The 15,877-nt window shown below is 35.3% G+C and overlaps 1 protein-coding gene across 1 annotated transcript in view; it reads right to left on the bottom strand.

The window, feature by feature from the left end:
• The window catches only part of vipr2 (vasoactive intestinal peptide receptor 2), a 29,196-nt gene extending 15,592 nt beyond the window's left edge, over positions 1–13,604 (bottom strand). The window contains exons 1-3 of the mRNA XM_043225629.1: positions 13,315–13,604; positions 6,590–6,692; positions 4,127–4,234 (exon numbers count right to left, since the gene is read on the bottom strand). Coding sequence (XP_043081564.1) covers positions 4,127–4,234; positions 6,590–6,692; positions 13,315–13,371 — 268 coding nt within the window. The 5' untranslated portion in view covers positions 13,372–13,604. The remainder of the gene's footprint in view (positions 1–4,126; positions 4,235–6,589; positions 6,693–13,314) is intronic.
• Between the last annotated feature and the right edge of the window lie 2,273 nt (positions 13,605–15,877).

The following is a 15,877-nucleotide window of genomic DNA, read 5'->3' as shown; positions in this document are numbered from 1 at the left end:
TTTATGTTAATGAGAATACAAGCATGAGACCACTAATAAGCATACGAAAGTCTTAATGTTTGGCCTTGCTTTTTTTAAAAGCAAAATATGATTTCTAATATTTTTTCTTTTGATTACTGAGTGAAGAGACTCTTTTACTTTGCCTTTTTGAAGTTTTTTTCCCTGTTACGTGGTTTGCTCTCACTCATTATACTTGTAAATCCATATAGCACCAGTGATAATGGAATAGCTTTGCACATCACTGATGCATTCAGCCAAGGCTGAGAGGCAGAGGCTGAGTGTGAAATATAAATACAGAATATTTGTGTTTCATGCATTAAAGTGTCTGCGTGTAGGCTTGCTAATACTCTCGCTAACGAAACAACAGCCTCCTACACATTGCATTGCATCAATGACCACCATTACACCTGGAGAAGAGCAGCTGGCAGGCTAACAAAGAGTACATGAACATTTACACATCAACCAAACATTACAACAGCCAACAGACTCCAGTACAGGAAAAGCAGTAGGCTGCAACATAGATTTTTAAACATTTGATTTAAAAATAGTGCTGGATAAAGTGGAAAACAGCAGAACAATGTATTTTAATGCATGTTGAAATATTTCATTCAATTCCAGTTAAATATGCAGAGACAATTACCTTGGAAACAAATTATATGTTGATTTATATGAAAGCTTTTGAAAAATGATGTAAAAGTTGTAAAATTATGTTTATTTATTCATTCATTTTTTATGAAATACAATAATCTAATTCCTAATATATTTGTGTATTCTGTGTATATTTATTATGTCTATATATTCACACACATGCATGCATATATTTAAGAAAATAATGTTGCGTTTTATATAAATCATTTATATTCATATAAATATATTCATGTAAATGCATGTAAATATTTACATTATATGCTATATGTGTGTGTCATATATATGACATAATATATATACACACACACGCACACACATATACAGAACAAACACATATATTGTGTAAGCAAAAATATATATATTTTGGATGTAATTAATTGAATAATCTAGTAAAAATAGTAAATTAGATTAGCCCAATGTTATTCATAAAATATGTTTGAAATATATTTTTTAAATAATTGTTTTCATTTCCACTTACAATTTTTTTTAATGAATTATGACTTCTTAGCTTAGATTTAATTTATTTTTCTCAAAATTACTTGATATAAAATTAGACTTGTTAAAATATAAACTCTCGATTCAAAGAAAATTGGAACTGTGAGCTGTAAACTCCCAACTGAGCGAAAAAAAGGAAATCAGAGAGAGGACTTTTCTTTCTCGTTTTAGAAATGTAACACACACTGGACACTGACCTACAAAAGCCAGCTAAGATAATTCTGTATATTTACTAACATCTATACAGTGTGAACACTTCAAGTGCGACTACTTCAGATATGTTACTCAGAGCTTCTTGTGACATGTTCTATGTATATTTTAGGACTGAGAGGAAAGCAGAATGAATATTTAATGGCATTACATTGGGCCAAATATGAAGGCGAGCGCAACTACATTACCACAGAGCACTTTGCTAGAGAGAGAGAATGTAAACTCTCCTGACATGTATCAACATGGAGATTTATTTTCGTCTGTGTCCAGCCTGAAACAAATCCCCCAAATACACACCCACACATGCTCACACACACCCAACCATGCAGATCAGAACACACGTGTGTATACAGACACTCAAACACACACACACAAGCACACACAAACTCAACAAAAGAGGCTGTCTGTACAAACAAGACAAATTCAGGCTTTATAATAAAAGTGCTAACTGACCCATCTTTAAAAACCTGGACCACCTTATTCACCCTATTCACAGCGATCTGCTAATGTACGTCATCGTGTGAGCTCTTATCTTGAATTCAAATAGTCAGAACGGTAATCAAACATGCATTTGTCCAAGAGCATAAGTGCTTTGCGGGAGCACAATGCGGGACTGCTTTGCTGCTTTGAACTGCCATTCAGGGACACAAAAGCAAGAGTGCAGAGCTTTGTGCCGCACAAGCCTGGCAGACAGCTACTTTCCATTCTGTGCATGGCACATCAGTCCAAAACCCTCACGTCTAACGTGACATTAGCGACAAAGAAAGCAGGATACATGTGGAGTTATTTTTAAGTCATACAGAGGGCTAATGTAACTAAAATTTAACTCTAACATTTTTTGGTAACACTTTATTTCGGTAGTCCACTTTAGACATTATACTAACAGTAAGAAACTTAGAAACTAGAGTAGAGTAATAGTAAACTGTCTGTTTAATAACTTCTAACACTTTGACGTACAGACTAAAGATTCTTATGAAAAGTATGTGTCACCTGATGGTAGCTTTCGTTTCTTCTTTAGAATATAATTTCATTTATTTAATATAAATAATCATTAAAAAAACATTAAAGGGATAGTTCTCCAAAAAAATAAATACATCAAATTTTGTCAGCCTTTACTCACCCTCATGTTATTTTATACCAAGAATTATTTTGAATACTGCTGGGAACTAAGCTGTTTTGGTCACTAGTGACTTTAACTGCATGAACAAAAAATACTGTTTGAGATGTTTCTCAAATTATCGTTATGGTCATAATTATGTTAGGTCATTGTAGCCTAAAAACATTTAACACAATAATAGATTTAAAATGATCTTCAACTGACAGCCCTAATGTATACACATTATTATTATATATATATATATAACTTACCCCAAGTGAAACTGAAACCCCCATGATGTACCGTAAATGAGCTCAGTCAAAGAAGAGGAGAGGGCTGAGCCATTTACTGCCCACACAACCTCGAGGCACCTGAATCTACCTCAAACCATGAGAACAAGTGATATATATATAACCGTTCTACCCCTTACAATCCATTAACCTCTGTGAAATTATTAGAAATATATCCCTCCGAACGCTGGGTTGAGAAAGTGCAATGCATTGCTTTTTTGAGAGCTACTTTAGGGAAAAAAACAGCAGATAATACCTGGGGTAACAGCTAATGGAGCATAAATGATGCTGATGATGATGACAGTGATTCATCTGAAAAGTTCAGCCATACATTAGAAAGCTTGATTGGAAATGATAATCGTGTGCTATAAAACCACAGGTCAGCATGTGTTTCCAGATGTTCTGGGCTAATTTGGCTCCTTAACGCCATGGATATCCAGCGGCACCATGTGTTCGTGTGTTCCTGCATGACCTCTCTGAGCCAGCAGGTTAGAAAGCTCACGAAGGCTGGAAATAGCCTGATTGGGGAATCAGGGCTGTATGTGCTCCCACACTCTGGAGCTTGACAGACAACTTCTCTGTAGGGAAGAAAGGGTGTGCTGGTTCTGCGCCATCGGCTCGGGTCCACGGGTCAATGAGCATGTCCGAGCATAAGGGGAAAGACATGATTCACTCACTCCAGCCTACAGTTTACTCCCTTACTCATTAATTTACTCACACTCACACATGCAAGCTCACAATCAACAGAGCTCACTCTTCCATTTACAAAAAGCTGGCCTTCAAATTGAAAATAAGAGCAGGCGTTGGCGCTGCTGAAACTATTTGGATAACATCTAACTTTCAATATAAAGGGCCAAAATATTGAATCATATCCAAAAATATAATATTAAAACTAATTTAATTATTAAAGGTATAGTTACTCACCCTCATGTTGTTCTAAAACCAAAAAACCTTTGCTTATCAAACACAAATTAAGATATTTTTAACTAACTTTCTGACCCTGCATATAAGCAACAACAATTAATAACAGAATCCTAATTTTTGGGTGAACTTCCCTTTAATTTTAATAATTAAACAATGCTAAATAATTTTAGGGGATTATTAAATTACATTTTAAAATCACTTAATTATTTTTTTATAACTTTTTGTTAAATTGAAATCAAAGATATGCTTCAGTTGTTTTGTTTGTCCTCTCCTCTTGTTATATGGCATGCAGGCCAAATCAAAAGTCATCACAGGCCCTGTTTTAGCATAATATCTACATCAACCAAAACTACATACGCGTGTAACAACCAATACTACACATTTTTTAATCTGCAGATTTTGGATCTCAGCATCATGTTAAAATTAATAAACGACAGTTTGCAAATATTAAATAAAAATGTACCATCTATGGTGAACAAATTTTTTAGGGCTGCTGGGCAGGTGTTGACGACCACCTCTCCGATATCGGCATGGTGCCAGCAAGAAATATTGTCCCAATTTCCCCTGCAACCTGTAAAGACATAGAAACAGAACACAATTTAAAAGTTCAACACATCTGGATCGCAAAATGTGCTGAAAAAGCAAAACGTTCAGCAAAATAAGTGCAGCGATGCGCGTGAGAAACTTGACATGTGTTTGACGTGAACCTGAGAAAATGTTTAGTTAGGGATAAGATCCGCATTCATTGACTAATGTTCTTCAGAGTCTTTCTGCTTTGTGTTGAGTCTGTTTGAATATGTCTTCGCTTTGAACCTAACCCTACAAATATGACCCGAGCTTGCCTTTCATTTATCATAGGTTAGGTACTAAAAAAACCCAAAAAAGGGGAAAGTCACTGGACCTCAAGAGACCGGCCCACAGAGACGGGATGCATTCCAGCATCTGCAGTTAAGATGAGTGTGTGGTGAAGGTCTGGACATAAATAGAAAGATGATCAAAGAGGTTTGACAATGACATCACACCACATCATCATCTACAACTTCAAACCCTCTCAGAAACATCACAGCAAAGAGGACATGCGCTCCTTTATCTACTGAAGGAATAATTGACCTAAAAACCTATTAAAAATCATTACTCGCTATCATGTCGTTCCAAATCGGTATGATTTTTTTTCTTCTGTAGGATACTATATAGCACATTTGGATTTGGAATATACTGCACAAGTCATTTCAATCACTTTTAAGATACATTTATGGCACTTTTTGGATCCTGAGAGAACGCATTCCTTGTCTGTATATGGAAATAATGTATATTTTATAATATTATACACTACTGTTAAAAACTTTGGGGTCAGAGCCAATTTATCATGTGTTCCACAGAAGAAGAAAAACATCATGCCGGTTTGGACGGTTTTCACTTTTCGGAGCTATTCCTTTAAACAGCTGCATCTACTCTGAAACAGCTGGTAGTTTCTGAGGGAAAATAAGGAATCTAAACTAAGAGAAAATATGTCACTCATCACACATTGTTTAAGACACAGTAAACATTGCCTCTGATTGGTCAGTCCACTTTGCCCTTTTATGAACCATCAGAAATGTGTGATACATTAAGTGGTCCAAACAGCTTTTTTCCAGTCATGTCCAGAGGGATTTGTCATTCATTTCGCCAGTTTGAATAGTCAAGTCCTGTGTGTATGTACTGCCAAATAATTACCATTAATTGGAACATCTGTCCGCTGATGGACACAATACAACTGTCAAAAATGCAAAAACAAGCAAAGCAGAATCATTCCCACACTTCTGATTTTATTCTGAAGCGGAAGAAAAGCATAAAGCACAACCTGCAAAAAACATTTAAAAATAAAAAAATATATATTGTCTGTAACTGCATACTGAGGAGTTTGGTTTCTTTTTTATTAGAATTGACAAATAAATAAGCAAACCACGAAGACGGTCCACCAGGGTTACTGTCTGATTATGGCCAATGACCTGCCATGATGTGAGCTGGGAAAAGTCATTTGAAACACAGGAATCAATGAAACATATGGGTTTTTAAAAGCTTCCAAGTAGGATCTTAAAGGTCTCATCAAAATACTACGAGTATCTTTGTTCCAAAAAAGTGATATATCTTCTGTTACTTCATCCAGGCTCACTTTGGTTTGGTTAAATCATTTTATGAAGTGTTAAATCAAATAAAAATGTTTGGGGTCTTTAAGAATATTTTTTTTAATTATACTTTTATTCAGTAAGGATGCATTTAAATAAAGACTTATAATGCTAAAGATTTCTGTTCAAGTACTGTTCATTTGAACTTTCTATCCATCATAAAATAAAAAAAAAACTGGGAAAATAAAAATGTTTCTTCAGCATATTAGAAGGATTTCTCATGTCACACCGAAGACTGTAGTAATAGATAGTAACGGAAAATTTCAGATTTGCCATTACAGAAAAAATTACATTTGTTTTAAATTGTATATTTTGTTGTAAAGACTCCTTTCATAAGAGACACCTTTCAAAAACATTAAAAAGGTTATTGCGACAAAGTTTAAAATAAGAAAGTCAAGAAATTAAGTCACAATTGTAAAAACAGGCTTCCATATGTGTGGGTCGTGTCCAATCCAGACAATATAATTACTCTAATTCAACATTGACCTTAAAAGCTGCAACATCTGTCAGAGCAAACACTGCATGCCTTTAGAAAAACAACAAGACATTAACTGATTATGTGGGACAAACAATGCAGCGAGAGCTCATTCACATTTCTTTCACTGTATTGTTTATGTGGAACATAATCCAAATACACTCTACACGTCTCTTAAAGACCGCCTAGTGATCTGTTGTTTCTGGCCATTCAAAATACAGTACATAACAGATGCTGTAAGTGGATTCAGAAGATGATGTAACGTGTGTGTGCACTAATACAGTACCTTTAGTGTGCGGAGGCAGCTCGTCCGTCAGCATGTCCAAACATTCCTTCTCAGCCATCTGCAGCTCATACAGAAAGAGACAGTTTGCATGTCTCCCGCTGACCTTAGGGGGCAAAGGAAAGAAAATCAGCCATATGATCTCAATGCTACTACCCTCACAGTTGTTTCTAGTTGTTTTCATATCGCTGAGATGCTACACTCTCAAAAAATATAAGGTACAAATGCTGTCACCGGGTGGTACCTTTTCAAAAGGTTTTGTACCTATTAGATTTAAATATGTACACTTTAATTACTAATAAATACCTTTAAGGAACAAAAATGGACCCTTTATAAAAAACATTTACCTTTTGAAAAGATACCGCCTTTGTACCTTTATTTCTGAGAGTGTATTAAAAGTTTTATTTTATTTAAGTGATTTTTACGGACTTTTATGCATTTTTTTATTTAGAGTGATGACAGGAAGGCATTTGGTGAAGGGAGCAGGACCTTGAAATGGGAATCACAGTTGCGCTGTATGTTAACTAATGATGAGACTATTGGCCTGACTATAGTTTTCATTAATATTTAGATTTTTTATAGGCATTTTGGGGTATTCAAGATGAGTTTGTTTTTTTTCCATCAAAACGGATTTGGAGAAATTTTGCATTACATCAATTGCTCACCAGTGGATCTCTTGCAGTGAATGGGTGCCGCCAAAATGGGAGTTCAAACAGTTGATAAAAGCATTACAATAACCCACAAGTAATCGACTTGATCCTCCATTAGTAACTTGTAAAGCAAATCTTTGCAAATGTCTGTCTGTAAGAAACTAATCAAACGTGTTTTAAACAGTCACTTCTAGCGAAACTATGAGTCTCCAGTAAAAAAAGTAATATCTGTTTGGAGGTGTTTTGCCCTTTTTGCTTGTAAAGAGTGTTTGACATACTGTATAATTATTTCTCTCCTGATTTAGACAAAATAGCTTTCTCACTGGAGAAAGCAATATCATACACAAAGGACTTGTATTTTAGCAGGTATTTTAACAGTTAACAATTTTTTTGTCAAAAATCATCAATTTGTTTATAACTTTTAGTCACATGCATTACTTTATGATTACTTTATCACTGCAGAGGATCCAGTGGTGAAGAAGTGATGTAATGCAAAATTTCTTCAAATCTATTCCAACAAAGAAACAAAAACAGTTAATTTTCATTGTTGGATGAACTATCTTTTAAATACGTAAAGCTTTAATTTATTTTATTTCATTTTTAGCATTAGCTATTTTTGTACATTCAAATAAATAAAAATTAAGCCTTGGCAATTACATGAAAACTAATTTTACATTTTATTTCAGCTAATGCTTATTTTATTTCAAGTAACATTTTTAATCATTTTAGTTTTACTTCAAGTGAATGCCCTGGCCTCAATAACAATACACATTTTCATAGACATGCACCCTAAGCTTTGGGATCTACATAAACATCATAAGGTTTGTCACCCAAAAAAATGCTTTAAGTAAGGCAATGCTGAACTGCTAACTCAGTTAAGACGGCTTTCTGGTGACATCATATGAAATGACTGATCAGCACAGTTGGACTTAAAGCTGTTGTGATCAAAGAGCCGCCACAAAGCCTGCTCAACTGATGCACTAAAAATCTTCTATTATAAGAACTGTAATAATATCAAGGGAATTAACCAGAGTCACATGAAGTCATCAGTTAAAGATCTCATCAGTTGGTGTTCAGCTATGGGTCGTTTTTGCTTTATAAACATGGGGAAAAAAATCCTAAAATATTTAAAAATGCAAAATACAAGCATTCTCTTTGACATTAAAGAGACTAAGAATGTATTTAAAAAAGGATCTGACATTTTTTAACCTGAATGTTTTTAACACAAGGTCACCTTCTTATGAATGTGTGTTCGAGCTCTTAGTCACTTTACCGCTTCGGGTTTTTCCAAGTGAACAGCACAGAGACAAATCAGCCTCAGATCAGAGGAGGACATAAGCTCACACTTTAAGTCTGTCATTGTTCATCTCTTTCAAAATCTTGAGCTACGTCTTTGACGGGGGCAGTCGTGCTCATCCAAGCTGGGCTTTCTTCCCCATATCTCACAGCTAGCAAAGATGGCCACGCACACTAATGATATGAGTGATTGTATCAGGATTATTCTGGATCATTACTGTCAAGGCAAACGCATGCTGACTGAGATTAACTCAGGCTGAGAGCAATTATAGCCGAGTCGAAAACACATTTGACATTCTCACCGGATTTTTTTTTTCACTGATTTCTCGGTTTACAGTAAGAGAGAATGGATTCAGTACGTGTATTAGCAGCCATCTCAGCACTACTAAAAATATTAAAATGAGCTCCTTCTGTATATCATATTTTAAAGACATCTGTGAGGAAAGTGCATCACTTGTACCACTACTGATATTAATGTTGTCCTGGTTTAGCAGCCGGTCACCCAGGCACATATCTGACTCATCCTTCTGCTTCATGGGAATTGACATGTTTTTCAAAAATAATTTGTTGGGAAAACGAATAGAGGTTTTGTACTCGAAAAGGGAGCATCTGGTGCGATGAACATGTAAAACGGCTCCACCTGAGATTGGAGCTTTCTAAAAGCAAACCAAGTGACGAGAACGCAAGTATCTAAAATGTCAAAACGAGACGAATATTTCAGATCATCAGATAAATGACATTTATCGGCGCACTAAGAGATGCTTCAAGTAAACATTGCTAACATTTTTTGCATCTGAAAAGTCATTTAGACAAGACCGGGAGTTTATTTTTTAAAGGTAATTTTTACACAAATACAGTATACATACAAACACATATAATAATATTCAATGTTTTGGATCAATGAGATTTATTATTTTTTCTTTTCTTCTTATGCTTACCACTGTTTGATAAAAAATACAGTAAAAATAGTATGGTTTGGGGAATAGTATTACAATTTAAAATAGCTGTTAATAAAGTTTCACTACTTCAGTCTTCAGTCACATGACTCTTCAGAAATCATTGTAATATTCTGAGTTGCTGCTCAAGGAACATTTTTTCTCATAATCAATAATAAAAACAATTTATTGTGCTGCGTAAAATTGTTTTTAAATATCCCTTCCCTGCTTGTTTTTTCAATATCCCTTATGCATCTTTATGGTGTCGATATATAGGGTAAGTTGTCACAGCCTGCTGTTAAAAAGCCCATTATGGGTTTTCCAGCAAGTGTCAACATTTCAAAATGAAAATGAACATACAAAAACAACTACTTGTAAAAGAGTGACTGGGTCAAGTTGTCACAAAGGAGGTACAGCTCGTGACAGCTTGCCCCATCTACTTTATATATGAAGTAGACCAAATTAACCATCACCTTTACAGTGACACCAGGGGAGGCATCTAGTGCGTTTTCCTCTTTAAACAAAGATGACCTCTGCCATGTCTGTCAGTCAGTAATGTCACTCAGTCACCCTATTTGTTTGCAATATCCTTTCGCATCCTTCTGTAGAGCTGTGCATGTGACACAGTTTCCTGCTCGCTCATGTTTAAACCCCACTGGAGCAACTGCCAACACAAACTCATTTCCATGTGTTTTTTCGGACTACAAATTTATTTGAAGGTCAAAGGGAAATTTTCATACAATGAAATGTGGTCACTAATCTTTTATTTTCACTGGACACAAAGACAAAGCCCAGCACATGTACAGCATCTGGTTAAACTGGATCTGTGAGTGGTTAGTGAATAAAACACGCTCGTCCTCTTAACGGCTGCGGTTTAAACCCATCTCTTTTCTTGCTTTGCAGTGTGTTTCTGTGCTGACACAGTCAAGATGACTTAAGCTGCACGAGGAGAAGCAGGGTTCTGGCCGACCTTTACTGAACTGAAGTGGGTCAGCTGGAAAGCATGAAACTTCGCAAATGTCATCAACTCATTATCTGAGAATGTGTGGTCTCGTGTTTACGGCGGAAAGAAGTTGTGCAACTATTATCAGTTTGCAAGCCAACTTTGAATTTCTCACACTAGAGAATAAAGCATCGCTTTAGAATTAATTAAACGCTCTCTCAATGAGAATAAGAAGTGCATTTCAAGGTCAAAAGCGTTCTGAGATTTCATCGCTTCGTTTAAACAGTTGACAGCTATTATAAACATTTAAAAAAATGCAATTATTTCAAAAAATGACCTCCTGGATTATTGTTTTTGTCATTTCAAAACCTAAACCGCTATCAAAAGGATAACACACATGGCTACCATTTACATTTCTGTATAAAACATTTTATGAATCACTTTGTCCTTTGTTTAATTTATTTTATTTTCCACGAGTTCTCAAATAAAGTATTTAGTGGAAAAAGATCTTCTCTTATTATAATAGTTTTTGTACAGCGTAGGAGGCTGGGATCGTGTTAAGAGGAAAAAGAAAAAAGCTGTTCATTTTTCTGCCGCTAAAACATTGTATTTTTCAGATCCGCAAAAGCCTGTCACAGAAGTACAAACCCCAGGAGGACGAGGAGTAGCGAAATAAAAAATGGCATTAAATGCTGCTGTATGAAATTGGTCAGGGATTGAATGGATTGAATTCTAATAGAGCACAACCACACACAACTTCCTCTCTGAGCTTTGATGGGATCTCTGTGTAATATATGTCTACAGTATCTGGCGATACCTCTTGATCCGTGGATTGAAAACCTAGTTTTAGGGATTTTTGGCAGCAGAAATTCCATAAGCTTTCAAATCGCTGTAAATTAAAAATGTATACAACAACAAAAATGATATTTTATATAAATACGAGAATTGCTACACACACAAAAAAAAACGACTACATTTGAGTGCATTCTCGACACTAATTCATGACAAAAACTGTAGTGTGGAAAGACGGTCGTCTCGTATCATAATCTCTGTAGAAGACAAACTACACAGATATACAATCCAGCAAACTAACACTGAGTTCTCTGTTACATGGTGTATCTGTGCCTCTGGGGATGCAGCCATATGGACACAGACTTTTGCACTTTAATTAAGGTCATAAAGAGATGTTCAATGATCTACAAGATAAGTAACAGATTAATGGACTTTCAAAAAGATAGGCTTTGGCTTATTTAAAACAAGATTAACAACAACGGCTTGTAAACAATAGCTTATATGATTTCATATCTAAACTATTTATATCTTGGTATTTACACTGAAAAAAAATCTTGTGATTGTGATTGGTATCTTTTCCAGGAAAAAAAAATAGCCTTAAAGCAACATAAATTTACTATAAAGGAGATAAATGAATTTGAAATGTTCTCTTGTTTGAAGCATAAAAACCACAATTAATTTATTGTTTAATCATTTGTATTCTTATAGCTATAGATTTAGTTTTAAATGATATTTTTCCCTTGTTTTATGAATAAAACGCATTACATATATTTAATTTGTTAGTATCTAACGGCCATTCTGTGCTGTTCACGCAAAGTCAAAACTTTATAACAGGTTTATAAACTATAAAAGTGCATTAGTGTGTTAGTACTGATGCATTTTTGCATGCATTTTAAAGTGTTTTAAGATCAGCATCAAGCATATAGGTTTTATTTGACTGCAAGCCACCAGTTATATTCTACAAAACAAGAAACTGAGTAGCTCATGCCCTGATGAATCTTTTCGTGAGACCCCTTTGGGCAAAACACCTGAATCACCACAGAGATCTCGTCTAGAATAGCCCTGACCCAGTTCTGACCGTTCCTTTAAAACACTGTGTTATGTCTCTTTTTAACATATTTGTAATTAAAATGGTCATTTTATTTTAAACTGTATGAACGCCACAGACAGGAATGAAAGAAGAGAGTACTTGTAAAAAAAATGTAGCGCTTTTAACCCTGATTGCTCCGCAAAAAATAATAAAAAAAAAATATTTATGGTTACCTTAGATTGCATACAAAATCAGATTTTTTTGCTTAAAGTGTCAGTTTTTACTCTAATAATTTTGGCACATTTTCTCTGTAGATCTGTAGACACATACCTTAAAGTTTTTGAAGCAAAAAAAAAATTAAACATTCCCACCAGGTAAAAAGATATAGCTCTCTAAATACATGCTGACCTTCAGTGACAACATGCTCCAATAACTGTGGGGTTAATGGGGTTAGTTGTCACAATGCAGCCTGACATTAAACAGCCTATTATACACAAGTAAAGCAATAACAAAGCACAAAATGATTTACAAAAAATATAAACGTAGCCAATGTTTCATCCTTCTAAAATTGTTTATGTAATTTCTGGCTACCAGTGCAGACACTTATAATAAGCAGATTTTAATGATAGGTCTAGATCAGCCGACATCAACCTGGTAAACCACTTTGTACTTATAACAAACCAGCTATCACGATCCAAAACCAGTTTGCCCACTGTAAAGCGGAACATTTGCAGAAATTATAGGTAAAATTAAATAAGTGACATCTCGACACAGTTCAAACTATAGTTTAAATCTACTTCGTTATATAGTCCGTACTTACCTGAAACACGCTAGCGTGGTTTTAGTGCTAACTTATTTACCTAACAGCTGAACACTTTTGAAGACATCATTCAAACTCAACGTAACGGTTTTGAATCAGGTTTGAAACCATACAGTACACGAACAAAAGCGAAGAAAACTCGATACGTTGTATTTGGACTTTCCTATTTACTTCAAGACGGCTCTCATTACAACAGTTCGCCATCTCACCTGAGGAAGAGTGACTCAGAAGCACCGGTGCAGGTAAAAAGTAGCTTTCTTACCGCGTGCGCGTGCCAAACTAACAGAAGAGCCAAACAGTTCAAGAGGTCCATCTTCATTTCTCGCTGGTTTGTCTCTCTTTAGCCGACCGGTCCTCAGCATCAAGAGCGGGAAGTCATCCTTCGAGGCAGAAGAAAGCAAGCCACTTGTTCCGAGGTGCCCTGTGAAAAGACTTGTGAGCGCGCGCGGTCCATGTGAGCGCGTGAGCGTCCGCCGAGGGGAGGCTGATGGTTGCGTTCCTCCTCCTTTAGATCGTCAGACGAGCCTTGTGCGCGCATCTTACACCGCCAGCGCTTGGACAGATGTTTAACTGCCATTCGTTTCAGTGTTTATCTGCTTTGAGGACACTCGAATCGGGGTGCGTTTTGATGATTATGGGCTAAATGGGGCTGGTTGTCACACTTTTTTACTCCAGTAAATATTTTTCCACTAGGTTTCCACTGTTCAGGACAAAACACAGAGGTCACTGAACACATGTCGACCTTTATAGACAGCATGCCCCAGTTCAGTCAGTCCATATCGAACCTGCCTTTAAAAGGCTTTTAATGGTTTATCTGCAACATTTAAACAGTGAAGCAGCAAAATCTACAAAAATATCACTTTTTTAAAAATATAGTTTTTTTAGTTTTTTAATTTTTGTTAGTTAACTGTTATATGTTATAACTGTATTGTATTAACCTAGTCAAAATAATCCAACTTCAGTTTGATTTAGATTAATTGGAAAGAATAATAGAAAAAAAAACAGTTATAATAAACTCTTCATGTATTTAGTTGCCTCAACTCGACTTTTATAAAAAAAAAAAAAATTCATAAAAGATATTTTTAACCTAAACCTAACCCTTACACGAACAACATTTTGATCTCTTATACTTCCCTCGTTGGGTGAGTGTGAAAAAGTGCAGTTAATTTAGAGAGAAGAGCAATAACATAACAAGCATGAAAAAAGAGTGTGAATGTAGGTGTGAAGTCTTCTTCTAATAAGCAACGGAATACAGCTTTTGACTTTTTGGTTTACTATTTTGTACTCCAAACTATTTCTCATCTAATTATTTGCTAATTAGCTCGGCATTATTAACCTGGCCTTTTTAAAGAGGAAGTCTTGTGGATAAAGCTGTGAATATGTGGCTTTCGTCTACAAACGAACCACTGAGGTATGAGATTCATAGATGGATTAAATTTGAAAGGTACAAAAAAAGTGTACAAATCCTTTCCATAAAGTGTAAAAAATAAAATAAATAAAAGATGCTAGACACTCAGTTATTTCATTTTAATAGATTTTTGTGCTTTTCTAGTTTTATGGTTTTACTTTAAACTGCACCGATATAAATGTATGCGTCCACTTATTTTCTTTGCAAATATTTTTTTAAATAATTACGGCTAATGAATTAAATGTGGAAGCTGTTATTTCTTCCAAAACACTCAATATTTTTCTTCCAAAAAAAATTCGATTTACAGTGAACGAATCGAACACCGATTAACCATACATTGGGTCTGATGGATTTTATGATTAAACACTTATGACTGATTTATTCAAAACAGCGAATCTGTATTCGAAAGATTTTCCCACTAAATGACGTCCAAGATGGCGTCAATGTGTATAACGGGTCGCTCGAAAGAGCAGCTTAATAAATCATAAGTTTCTCAGCGCAGAAGCACAGTTCCAGGAAATCACCTCATTCTTAAGCATGGTGTTTGTTCCTGGTCAGGTAATGTGACTCTATGGGCATCATGGGATGGGGTTCGGAAACAGATGTGGAAATATGCAAGCCATTGATCCTTTGACTCTTTCCGCTGTCTGAGATGATAAGAGGAAGAGAATATCAAACAGAAATACAGTAATATATTAAAAAAGACACATCTTGTCTGTTATATACATTACACTCTTAAAAACAAAGTTTTCAAATGGGGTTTTAATACTAAGAACCATAGATTAACCATTTTTAGTGCCCCAAAGAGAAATACTTACAAAAACTATTTTTTTTTTAATAATATAAAGATCATTTTACAAATCTAAAGAACATTTTTTTATTAAAGTGTCCATTTATTGTTAAAGGTTCTTCATGAAACCACATTTGGCAATGAATAACATTTATTTTTAAAAGCGTATTTAAGGATAATATTCAGAAATGCATGCAATATAGCGTGAGAATTTGCTCATTACTGACTTAGTAGTTATTCTGGAGATATCTGGACTTGGCTTTGACATGACAGTGACCTCTTCTGGTTGTCCTTGGGCTAACGTTAAACATTATAAATCATCCTACCATATCACGAGCTTTGAATGAAACCTTTCCAAATGCGATGTTTGAGAACGCATTTTATTCAAACGCAAACCAGACGTAAGAACGCGACTGAATCGGTGTATTTCGAGGTCTGTCGAACCACACAGGATTTTAGGATGTCTGAATTAATGCATATTCATAAAATCTGAGGAGCAGGTTTCACTTCGCAGTAAGCTGGATGAGAGCAGACGATGAAGACAGAAGACATTACTCTCTCAAATCCAGACCATCTGCACTGGAACATTTCACAAAGGAAAATACTGACATGCAGTTGATCATCGTT

This window comes from Puntigrus tetrazona, chromosome 24 (assembly GCF_018831695.1).
Source record: "Puntigrus tetrazona isolate hp1 chromosome 24, ASM1883169v1, whole genome shotgun sequence".
NCBI lineage: Eukaryota > Metazoa > Chordata > Actinopteri > Cypriniformes > Cyprinidae > Puntigrus > Puntigrus tetrazona.
The sequence above is the reverse complement of the archived record's forward strand: the minus strand, read 5'-3'. Positions and strand labels throughout refer to the sequence as shown.